Raw genomic sequence first — 12,919 nt, forward strand, 5'->3', positions numbered from 1 at the left:
ATTTTGGACTTGACTTCTGTCAGCAGGACAGGTAGGCACCTCATCAAAATAGCTGAGGTGTAGAGGGTGCCTGGGGGTTGTTATAAAGATCGCTGCTCTGTTTTACTTTTACAATTAAAATTTAAAGGGGCAGTATCGTTTTTCTATGAATAATATTTCTAGGAGAAATAAAAATTGCTTTTATTTTTTTCTCTCTTTTATTGGCCTTCTTGTTGGTAAATCGAGAGGCCTTGCAAAATGTTACATGTAGCCTGTGTTTCGACTCCCAGGTGGAACCACCAGTTCCTTTTTGTTCTTCATGTATTGAAAGAACTTTGTGTTACAGGGATAGACTTTTTGATACTGAGCCACCATTAGCTAAGGCGGATACTGTTCAGGTGTCTCCTGTAGCAGATATGCCGCAGCTTTCTCCTCAAGAGTCCCAATCTTTTTCGTCTACACATGCAGTGCTCTGCGTTTCCTCCCACGCTCAGGTAGGAGTTTCTTTGCAAGACATTGCAGCCCAGGTATCCTCTGCGGTATCTGAGGCGCTGTCTTCTTTTCCCTTGCTTCAGGGTAAGTGCAAGAGAGAATTTAAGAGTCAGCGAGTAAGGTTTCTGATCCAGTTGTGGCTACTCAAGGTGCTTCCTCTCAGAAGTCTGAGGAGGAAGACACTTCGGTAGCGTCTGAGGGTGAAATCTCAGACAAAATATTTCCTTTTTCTGATGCTGAAGTTGTATCCTTCAGATTTAAGCTGGAACAGCTCCGCCTGTTACTTAAGGAGGTTTTGGCTACCTTGGACAACTCAGACACGACCGTCGTAGTCAACCCTAAGAAGTCTATTAAACTGAACAAGTACTTTGATGATCCCTCCGCGGTGGAGGTATTCCTTGTAGCAGACCGTGCCACAGAATTTATTGCACGGAAGTGGGAGAGACTTGGAATTCCTTTTTCTCCATCTCCAATTTTCAAGAAAATGTTTCCAATAGCTGACTCCATTAAGGAGTCGTGGCAGACGGTTCCTAAGATGGAAGGGGCGATCTCCACCTTGGCTAAGAGGACCACTATTCCTATAGTGGATAGTTGTTCTTTTAAGGATCCAATGGATAAGAAGTTGGAGGGATTGCTAAAGAAAATGTATGTTCACCAGGGGCTCCAATGGCAGCCTGCAGTGTGTATTTCCACTTTCACCAGTGCGGCAGCCTACTGGTTTGATGCCTTGTCCGATTTTATTCAGACAGATACTCCTCTTGAGGAGATCCAGGACAGGATTAAGGCTCTTAAGTTAGTCAATTCCTTTATCACGGATGCTTCTTTGCAAGTCATTAAGTTGGGAGCAAACATGTCGGGTTTTGCGGTTCTAGCTCGCAGAGCCTTATGGTTGGAATCCTGGTCTGCGGATGTTTAATCTAATTCCAAGCTTTTGGTGATCCCTTACAAGGGTAAGACCTTGTTTGGGCCTGGCTTAACTGACATAGATTCAAATATTACAGGAGGAAACAGAATTTATGTTTGCCTGATAAATTGCTTTCTCCAACGGTGTGTCCGGTCCACGGCGTCATCCTTACTTGTGGGGATATTCTCCTCCCCAACAGGAAATGGCAAAGAGCCCAGCAAAGCTGGTCACATGATCCCTCCTAGTCTCCGCCTTCCCCAGTCATTCGACCGACGTAAAGGAGGAATATTTGCATAGGAGAAACCATATGATACCGTGGTGACTGTAGTTAAAGAAAATAAATTATCAGACCTGATTAAAAAACCAGGGCGGGCCGTGGACCGGACACACCGTTGGAGAAAGCAATTTATCAGGCAAACATAAATTCTGTTTTCTCCAACATAGGTGTGTCCGGTCCACGGCGTCATCCTTACTTGTGGGAACCAATACCAAAGCTTTAGGACACGGATGAAGGGAGGGAGCAAATCAGGTCACCTAGATGGAAGGCACCACGGCTTGCAAAACCTTTCTCCCAAAAATAGCCTCAGAAGAAGCAAAAGTATCAAACTTGTAAAATTTAGTAAAAGTGTGCAGTGAAGACCAAGTCGCTGCCTTACATATCTGGTCAACAGAAGCCTCGTTCTTGAAGGCTCATGTGGAAGCCACAGCCCTAGTGGAATGAGCTGTGATTCTTTCAGGAGGCTGCCGTCCGGCAGTCTCGTAAGCCAATCTGATGATGCTTTTAATCAAAAAGAGAGAGAGGTAGAAGTTGCTTTTTGACCTCTCCTTTTACCAGAATAAACAACAAACAAGGAAGATGTTTGTCTAAAATCCTTTGTAGCATCTAAATAGAATTTTAGAGCACGAACAACATCCAAATTGTGCAACAAACGTTCCTTCTTTGAAACTGGATTCGGACACAAAGAAGGCACGACTATCTCCTGGTTAATGTTTTTGTTAGAAACAACTTTCGGAAGAAAACCAGGTTTAGTACTTAAAACCACCTTATCTGCATGGAACACCAGATAAGGAGGAGAACACTGCAGAGCAGATAATTCTGAAACTCTTCTAGCAGAAGAAATTGCAACCAAAAACAAAACTTTCCAAGATAATAACTTAATATCAACGGAATGTAAGGGTTCAAACGGAACCCCCTGAAGAACTGAAAGAACTAAATTGAGACTCCAAGGAGGAGTCAAAGGTTTGTAAACAGGCTTGATTCTAACCAGAGCCTGAACAAAGGCTTGAACATCTGGCACAGCTGCCAGTTTTTTGTGAAGTAACACAGACAAGGCAGAAATCTGTCCCTTCAAGGAACTAGCAGATAATCCTTTCTCCAAACCTTCTTGAAGGAAGGATAGAATCTTAGGAATTTTTACCTTGTCCCAAGGGAATCCTTTAGATTCACACCAACAGATATATTTTTTCCATATTTTGTGGTAAATTTTTCTAGTTACAGGCTTTCTGGCCTGAACAAGAGTATCAATGACAGAATCTGAGAACCCTCGCTTTGATAAGATCAAGCGTTCAATCTCCAAGCAGTCAGTTGGAGTGAGACCAGATTCGGATGTTCGAACGGACCTTGAACAAGAAGGTCTCGTCTCAAAGGTAGCTTCCATGGTGGAGCCGATGACATATTCACCAGGTCTGCATACCAAGTCCTGCGTGGCCACGCAGGAGCTATCAAGATCACCGATGCTCTCTCCTGATTGATCCTGGCTACCAGCCTGGGGATGAGAGGAAACGGCGGGGAATACATAAGCTAGTTTGAAGGTCCAAGGTGCTACTAGTGCATCTACTAGAGTCGCCTTGGGATCCCTGGATCTGGACCCGTAGCAAGGAACCTTGAAGTTCTGACGAGAGGCCATCAGATCCATGTCTGGAATGCCCCACAATTGAGTGATTTGGGCAAAGATTTCCGGATGGAGTTCCCACTCCCCCGGATGAAATGTCTGACGACTCAGAAAATCCGCTTCCCAATTTTCCACTCCTGGGATGTGGATTGCAGACAAGTGGCAGGAGTGAGTCTCCGCCCATTGAATGATTTTGGTCACTTCTTCCATCGCCAGGGAACTCCTTGTTCCCCCCCTGATGGTTGATGTACGCAACAGTCGTCATGTTGTCTGATTGAAACCGTATGAACTTGGCCTTTGCTAGCTGAGGCCAAGCCTTGAGAGCATTGAGTATCGCTCTCAGTTCCAGAATATTTATCGGTAGAAGAGATTCTTCCCGAGACCAAAGACCCTGAGCTTTCAGGGGTCCCCAGACCGCGCCCCAGCCCACCAGACTGGCGTCGGTCGTGACAATGACCCACTCTGGTCTGCGGAAGCTCATCCCCTGTGACAGGTTGTCCAGGGACAGCCACCAACGGAGTGAATCTCTGGTCCTCTGATTTACTTGTATCGTCGGAGACAAGTCTGTATAGTCCCCATTCCACTGACTGAGCATGCACAGTTGTAATGGTCTTAGATGAATGCGCGCAAAAGGAACTATGTCCATTGCCGCTACCATCAAACCTATTACTTCCATGCACTGCGCTATGGAAGGAAGAGGAACAGAATGAAGTATTTGACAAGAGTTCAGAAGTTTTGATTTTCTGGCCTCTGTCAGAAAAATCCTCATTTCTAAGGAGTCTATTATTGTTCCCAAGAAGGGAACCCTTGTTGACGGAGACAGAGAACTTTTTTTCTACGTTCACTTTCCACCCGTGAGATCTGAGAAAGGCCAGGACAATGTCCGTGTGAGCCTTTGCTTGAGGAAGGGACGACGCTTGAATCAGAATGTCGTCCAAGTAAGGTACTACTGCAATGCCCCTTGGTCTTAGCACCGCTAGAAGGGACCCTAGTACCTTTGTGAAAATCCTTGGAGCAGTGGCTAATCCGAACGGAAGTGCCACAAACTGGTAATGCTTGTCCAGGAATGCGAACCTTAGGAACCGATGATGTTCCTTGTGGATAGGAATATGTAGATACGCATCCTTTAAATCCACCGTGGTCATGAATTGACCTTCCTGGATGGAAGGAAGAATAGTTCGAATGGTTTCCATTTTGAACGATGGAACCTTGAGAAACTTGTTTAGGATCTTGAGATCTAAGATTGGTCTGAATGTTCCCTCTTTTTTTGGGAACTACGAACAGATTGGAGTAGAACCCCATCCCTTGTTCTCCTAAGGGAACAGGATGAATCACTCCCATTTTTAACAGGTCTTCTACACAATGTAAGAATGCCTGTTTTTTTATGTGGTCTGAAGACAATTGAGACCTGTGGAACCTCCCCCTTGGGGGAAGCCCCTTGAATTCCAGAAGATAACCTTGGGAGACTATTTCTAGCGCCCAAGGATCCAGAACATCTCTTGCCCAAGCCTGAGCGAAGAGAGAGAGTCTGCCCCCCACCAGATCCGGTCCCGGATCGGGGGCCAACATCTCATGCTGTCTTGGTAGCAGTGGCAGGTTTCTTGCCTGCTTTCCTTTGTTCCAGCCTTGCATTGGTCTCCAGGCTGGCTTGGCTTGAGAAGTATTACCCTCTTGCTTAGAGGACGTAGCACTTGGGGCTGGTCCGTTTCTGCGAAAGGGACGAAAATTAGGTTTATTTTTGGCCTTGAAAGACCTATCCTGAGGAAGGGCGTGGCCCTTGCCCCCAGTGATATCAGAGATAATCTCTTTCAAGTCAGGGCCAAACAGCGTTTTCCCCTTGAAAGGAATGTTAAGCAATTTGTTCTTGGAAGACGCATCCGCTGACCAAGATTTTAACCAAAGCGCTCTGCGCGCCACAATAGCAAAACCAGAATTTTTCGCCGCTAACCTAGCCAATTGCAAAGTGGCGTCTAGGGTGAAAGAATTAGCCAATTTGAGAGCACGAATTCTGTCCATAATCTCCTCATAAGAAGAAGAATTATTATTGATCGCCTTTTCTAGCTCATCGAACCAGAAACACGCGCTGTAGTGACAGGAACAATGCATGAAATTGGTTTGTAGAAGGTAACCTTGCTGAACAAACATCTTTTTAAGCAAACCTTCTAATTTTTTATCCATAGGATCTTTGAAAGCACAACTATCTTCTATGGGTATAGTGGTGCGTTTGTTTAGAGTAGAAACCCCCCCCCCTCGACCTTGGGGACTGTCTGCCATAAGTCCTTTCTGGGGTCGACCATAGGAAACAATTTTTTAAATATGGGGGGAGGGACGAAAGGTATACCGGGCCTTTCCCATTCTTTATTTACAATGTCCGCCACCCGCTTGGGTATAGGAAAAGCTTCGGGGGGCCCCGGGACCTCTAGGAACTTGTCCATTTTACATAGTTTCTCTGGAATGACCAAATTCTCACAATCATCCAGAGTGGATAACACCTCCTTAAGCAGAGCGCGGAGATGTTCCAATTTAAATTTAAATGTAATCACATCAGGTTCAGCTTGTTGAGAAATTTTCCCTGAATCTGAAATTTCTCCCTCAGACAAAACCTCCCTGGCCCCCTCAGATTGGTGTAGGGGCCCTTCAGAACCAATATCATCAGCGTCCTCATGCTCTTCAGCATTTTCTAAAACAGAGCAGTCGCGCTTTCGCTGATAAGTGGGCATTTTTGGCTAAAATGTTTTTGATAGAATTATCCATTACAGCCGTTAATTGTTGCATAGTAAGGAGTATTGGCGCGCTAGATGTACTAGGGGCCTCCTGTGTGGGCAAGACTGGTGTAGACGAAGGAGGGGATGATGCAGTACCATGCTTACTCCCCTCACTTGAGGAATCATCTTGGGCATCATTTTCTCTAAATTTTGTGTCACATAAATCACATCTATTTAAATGAGAAGGAACCTTGGCTTCCCCACATTCAGAACACAGTCTATCTGGTAGTTCAGACATGTTAAACAGGCAAAAACTTGATAACAAAGTACAAAAAACGTTTTAAAATAAACCGTTACGTCACTTTAAATTTTAAACTGAACACACTTTATTACTGCAATTGCGAAAAAGTATGAAGGAATTGTTCAAAATTCACCAAAATTTCACCACAGTGTCTTAAAGCCTTAAATTTTATTTGGTATTGCACACCAAATTTGGAAGCTTTAACCCTTAAAATAACGGAACCGGAGCCGTTTTTATATTTTAACCCCTTTACAGTCCCTGGTATCTGCTTTGCTGAGACCCAACCAAGCCCAAAGGGGAATACGATACCAAATGACGCCTTCAGAAAGTCTTTTCTATGTATCAGAGCTCCTCACACATGCATCTGCATGTCATGCTTCTCAAAAACAAGTGCGCAATACAGGCGCGAAAATGAGACTCTGCCTATGATTAGGGAAAGCCCCTAGAGAATAAGTTGTCCAATACAGTGCCTGCCGGTTATTTTACATAATTCCCAAGATTAAAATAATTCCTCAAGGCTATGGAGTATAAAATATAAATCGATTTAGCCCAGAAAATGTCTACAGTCTTAGAAAGCCCTTGTGAAGCCCTTTTTTTCTTTCTATAATAAAAATGGCTTACCGGATCCCATAGGGAAAATGACAGCTTCCAGCATTACATCGTCTTGTTAGAATGTGTCATACCTCAAGCAGCAAAAGGCTGCTCACTGTTCCCCCAACTGAAGTTAATTCCTCTCAACAGTCCTGTGTGGAACAGCCATCGATTTTAGTAACGGTTGCTAAAATCATTTTCCTCTTACAAACAGAAATCTTCATCTCTTTTCTGTTTCAGAGTAAATAGTACATACCAGCACTATTTTAAAATAACAAACTCTTGATTGAATAATAAAAACTACAGTTAAACACTAAAAAACTCTAAGCCATCTCTGTGGAGATGTTGCCTGTACAACGGCAAAGAGAATGACTGGGGAAGGCGGAGCCTAGGAGGGATCATGTGACCAGCTTTGCTGGGCTCTTTGCCATTTCCTGTTGGGGAGGAGAATATCCCCACAAGTAAGGATGACGCCGTGGACCGGACACACCTATGTTGGAGAAAAGGGATCTTTTCTCCCTCAGGATAAGAGGAATAAACAGAAAGGTCGTCAGAGTAATTTTCGTTACTTTAGAGGTAAATCCTTCCCATTCTTCCTCTAAGCAAGAACAATCCAAGCCTTCCTGGAAGCCTAGTCAGTCTTGGAGCAAGTGGAAGCAGTCCAAGAAACCCACAGCTGACTCGATGTCAGCATGAAGGGTCGGCCCCCGATCCGGGAGTGGATCCAGTAGGAAGCAGACTTTCTCAATTCGCTCAAGCCTGGATACGGGATGTCTCAGATCCTTGGGCAGTGGACATCCTATCCCAGGGGTACACATTAGAATTCAAGACTTTTCCTCTCAGAGGTAGGTTCCTCCTCTCAAGATTAACTGTGTCCAGAACCTTTCCGGGAGTGATAGCTCCAGTTCCAACGCAGGAACAAGGTCTGGGATTCTACTCTAATCTGTTTGTGGTTCCCAAAAAAGAGGGAACTTTTAGACCAATTTTAGATCTGAAATGTCTAAACAAGTTCCTCAGAGTTCCGTCTTTCAAAACTATACGTTCCATTCTTCCCTTGGTCCAAGAGGATCAGTTCATGACAACCATAGACCTAAAGGACGCGTATCTTCATGTTCCTATTCACAAGGATCATCACAAGTTTCTGAGATTTGCCTTCTTGGACAATCACTTTCAGTTTGTGGCTCTCTCATTTGGCCTTGCCACAGCTCCCAGAATTTTCACAAAGGTTCTGGGGGCTCTATTGGCAGTGCTCCAGTCTCGGGGCATTGCAGTGGCGCCCTATCTGGACGACATTCTGGTTCTTGCGCCGTCTTTTCAACAAGCAAAACTCTCATACAGACATCTTGTCTTTTCTTCGCTCCCACGGATGGAAGGTGAATCTGGGAAAAAGTTATTTGGTTCTGGCTACAAGGGTAGTGTTCATGGTGACCATAATAGATACCCTATCAATGAAGATATTTCTGACAGAGGTCATAAAATCCCAAATTTTCAACTCTTGCCCTTCAGTCCTCTCCTCGGCCCGTCAGTGGCTCAATGCATGGCGGGTAATTGGTCTGATGGTAGCTTCCATGGACATCATCCCGTTGGCTCGGTTCCATATAAGGGCTCTGCAGTTATGCATGCTAAGACAACGGAATGGGGATTATGCGGATCTGTCTCCTCTAATAGATCTGGATGAGTCGACAAGAGATTCTCTTCCATGGTGGTTGTCTCAGGAACACCTCTCCCAGGGAACCTGCTTCCGCAGACCTACCTGGACGATTGTTACCACGGATGCCAGCCTCCTAGGCTGGGGAGCAGTCTGGGACTCGTTGAAGGCTCAGGGTCTATGGACTCGAGAGGAGTCAGATCTTCCCATAAACATCCTAGAGCTGAGAGAGATCTTCAATGCTCTGCTGGCCTGGCCTCAGTTAGCTTTAGCCCGGTTTATCAGGTTCTAGTCAGACAACATAACACCAGTGCTTGCATCAACCACCAGGGAGGAACTCTGAGTTCCTTGGCCATAACAGAGGTGGCTCGAATTATTCAGTTGGTGGAGACCCACAACGGCTGTCTATCTGCGATCCACATTCTAGGAGTGGACAATTGGGAAGCTGATTTTCTGAGCAGACAGACTTTTTATCCCGGGGAGTGGAAACTCCATCCGGAGGGTGTTTTCCAGCTTGACCCTTAAATGGGGGGCAGTCGAAGCTGGATCTCATGGCATCTCGGCAGAATGCCAAGCTCCCGAGGTACAGTTTGAGGTCAAGGGATCCACAGGCGGTGCTGATACATGCTCTGGCGGTTCCTTGGAATTTCAGTCTAGCATACCTGTTTCCTCCATTTGCTCTTCTTCCACGAGTCATTGCTCGGATCAAGAAGGAGAGGGCGTCAGTGATTCTCATAGCACTGGCGTGGCCTCACAGGATCTGGTATGCAGACCTAGTGGAAATGTCATCTCTTCCACCTTGGAGACTTCCGCTGAGGAAGGGACCTTCTGCTTCAGGGTCCCCTTCCTTCATCCAAATCTCGTTTCTCTGAAGCTGACTGCTTGGAGATTAAACGCTTAAGTTTAGCGAAGCGTGGATTTTCCGAGACCGTCATTGAGACGTTGATTCAGGCTTGCAAGCCTGTGGACTAAAAGGATTTACCATAAAATATGGGCGTAAATATCTGTATTGCTGTGAATCCAGAGGCTACTCTTGGAGTAGAGGCAGGATTCCTAGGATTTTGTCTTTTCTCCAGGAAGGTCTGGAGAAGGGTTTGTCAGCAGCAAGTACGCTGAAGGGACACATCTCTACGTTGTCTATTTTGTTGCATAATCGTCTGGCAGATGTGCCAGACGTGCAAACTTTTTGTCAGGCCTTGGTCAGAATCAGGCCTGTGTTTAAACCTGTTACTCTTCCATGGAGTCTTAAAGGGACAGTCTAGGCCAAAATAAACTTTCATGATTCAGATAGGGCATGTAATTTTTAACAATTTTCCAATTTACTTTTATCACCAATTTTGCTTTGTTCTCTTGGTATTCTTAGTTGAAAGCTTAACCTAGGAGGTTCATATGCTAATTTCTTAGACCTTGAAGGCCATCTCTTTTCAGAATGCATTTTAACAGTTTTTCCCCACTAGAGGGTGTTAGTTCACGTGAATCACATAGATAACACTGTGCTTGTGCACGTGAAGTTATCTGGGAGATGGCACTGATTGGCTAAACTGCAAGTCTGTCAAAAGAACTGAAATAAAGGGGCAGTTTGCAGAGGCTTAGATAGAAGATAATCACAGAGGTTAAAAGTATATTAATATAACTGTGTTGGTTATGCAAAACTGGGGAATGGGTAATAAAGGGATTATCTATCTTTTAAAACAATAACAATTCTGGTGTAGACTGTCCCTTTAACCTTGTTCTTAAAGTTTTACAACAGGCTCCGTTTGAACCTATGCATTCCTTAGATATTAAGAGGTTATCTTGGAAGGATTAGTTTCTTGTTGCTATTTCTTCTGCTCGGAGAGTCTCGGCGCTGCAGTTTGATTCGCCTTATCTTTCATTCTGATAAATTGGTTCTTCGTACCAAGTTAGGTTTCCTTCCTAAAGTTGTCTCAGACAGGAATATTAATCAGGAAATCGTTGTTCCTTCCCTGTGTCCTAATCCTTCTTCCCATGAGGAGCGTTTACTACACAACCTAGATGTTGTGCGTGCATGCGCTGAAATTCTACTTGCAGGCGACTAAGGACTTTTGCCAATCTTCTGCTTTGTTTGTTTGTTTCTCTGGGAAAAGCAAGGGTCAGAAAGCTACAGATTCTTCTCTTTCTCTTAAGAGTATTATTTGGTTGGCCTATGAGACTGCTGGACAGCAACCTCCTGAAAAGAATCACGGCTCATTCCACGAGGGCTGTTTCTGTGGAACAGATTTGCAAGGCTGCAACTTGGTCTTCCTTGCATACTTTTTCTAAATTTGATACTTTCGCTTCGGCTGAGGCTTCTTTTGGGAGAAATGTTCTTCTAGCAGTGGTGCCTTCTGTTTAGGTTACATGTCTTGTCCCTCCTTTATCATCTGTGTCCTGTAGCTTGAGTATTGATTCCCAACAGTAATTAATGATGATCCGTGGACTCAACGTGTCATTAGAAAGAAAACAAAATTTATGCTTACCTGATAAATTTATTTCTTTTTTTGAGACCGGTGAGCCCACGGCCCTCCCTGATTTTTTCAGACAGTTTTTGTTATATAAACCTCGGGCACCTCTGCACCTTGTGTTGTTTCCTTTCTCTCCTTTTCCTTCAGTCAAATGACTGGGGTTTGTGGGAAAGGAAGTGATACTTAACAGCGTTGCTGTGGTGCTCTTTGCCTCCTCCTGCTGACCAGGAGTGAGATTCCCCAACAGTAATTGAGGATGATCCGTGGACTCACCGTGTCAAGAAATAAATACATTTGTCAGGTAAGCATAAATGTTGTTTTTACTTTTATAATTAAATGTGCTTTGTTCTCTCTGTATCCTTAGTTGAAAGCTAAACCTAGCTAGGCTCATATGCTAATTTCTAAGCCCTTGAAGGCCGCCCCTTATCTTAATACATTTGAGAGTTTTTCCCAGCTAGAGGGCATTAGTTCATGTGTGCCCCATAGATAACATTGTGCTCACGCCCGTGGCGTTACTTATGAGGGCATTGATTGGCTAAAATGCAAGTCTGTCAAAACTGAAATAAGGGGGCAGACTGCAGAGGGTTAGATACAAGGTAATTAGAGATGTAAAAAGTGTATTAATATAACTGTGTTGATTATGCAAAACTGGGGAATGGGTAATAAAGAGATTATCTATCTTTTTAAACAATAACAATTCTGGAGTAGACTGTCCTGTGTCCCTTTAAGGTAAAGTAGGAGTCCCAGAAGTCAAAACTTCTAGTTCAAACATTTTTAGATTTCACATATTTATATAAAAGCACCCTAATGTGGCTACTGATACTTCCTGCTGGCTCCTTAGGGGTATTGAGGATCAGAATAAACGTTCACACAGCAATATCAAACTACATAAGTGATATTTACTTCACCTTCTCATCAGGAGCTCTAGGTCAGCACGAGTTACAGTCTTTCTATTGGCATGAGCAGAGTACACTGCTAGGTCGTCACTCAGTTGCTCCATGTACACCGCCAAGCTGTAATCGGAGAACAGTGTCAACACAATACATACATGGATAGATACTAAAGATCACAGAGTAAATAAAAATGAAAAGTAGAAGCACAAAAAAAAAAAAATACATAAAGGGACATTGTACTGTAAAATTGGTTTCCACTTAATGTGTTCCTAATGACTTGCAGAGAATAAAATATACCGGAAATGGTTCCTTTAGGTTTATTTTTATATGAAATAGTTGTTTTTGTTGAGTGAGGCCATCAACCCACTGTTCTCAAGAACATACTCCATGAATGTGCTGAGGCTGGAGAAATAGCAGATCTCCTAATCTTAAAAAAACCAACAAGTACATCTATATCCCATGGCATTACATTTACTACAGGGCCTAACATTTCCACTCTTTACTAGCCATTGGCGAGTGAAAGTTAAATCAACATTCAGTCACTGTCCGAAGTCTAGTGCCGTGTTGTAAGTAGCAAAGTTAGCACATTTGCAAAATGTACACTCCTATTGCAGCATTGACAAACACACATTTTGTGCTATGTGCTAAAAATATTATCTGAAGGGATATTATATATCCTAGAAAGGGCAAGGATATGTTATTCCTCTAGGGCTGAAGGAACACCATCAGTGCTTAGGGGCGATTTATCAAGCTGAGGCGGACAGGGAGCGCACATACGCGCCCCTGTCTGCTGCAGCTCGTCTCTGGCGGGCTGAATTCCCCTGGCTGAATTTTTTTTTTACGCTCGGGTTCAATCCCGCTCCCTACCCGCACACAGCCAATCATGCGCTGGCAGGAGCTATCAATTTCCCCAGGCGGACCTAAGAGATGCCGAAAGGGTAGGGAAGCAGCGGCCTAATGACCGCTGCTTGTTAAATACGGTGTGCAGGTTCTCTTGTGAGAACCTGCAGTCATAGGCAGGCGAAGAATTAACAGCCACCTTAGACTGTTAC

General features: G+C 44.2%; 1 protein-coding gene across 2 annotated transcripts in view; it reads right to left on the minus strand.

Moving 5' to 3' along the window:
- CENPT (centromere protein T) overlaps window positions 1–12,919 on the minus strand; it is a 264,213-nt gene that overhangs the window by 11,121 nt on the left and 240,173 nt on the right. For both annotated transcript variants that reach the window (XM_053698357.1, XM_053698271.1), the window contains one exon: window positions 11,883–11,987. In XM_053698357.1, coding sequence (XP_053554332.1) covers window positions 11,883–11,987 — 105 coding nt within the window. The remainder of the gene's footprint in view (window positions 1–11,882; window positions 11,988–12,919) is intronic.

Source organism: Bombina bombina, chromosome 1, assembly GCF_027579735.1.
Source record: "Bombina bombina isolate aBomBom1 chromosome 1, aBomBom1.pri, whole genome shotgun sequence".
Lineage (NCBI taxonomy): Eukaryota > Metazoa > Chordata > Amphibia > Anura > Bombinatoridae > Bombina > Bombina bombina.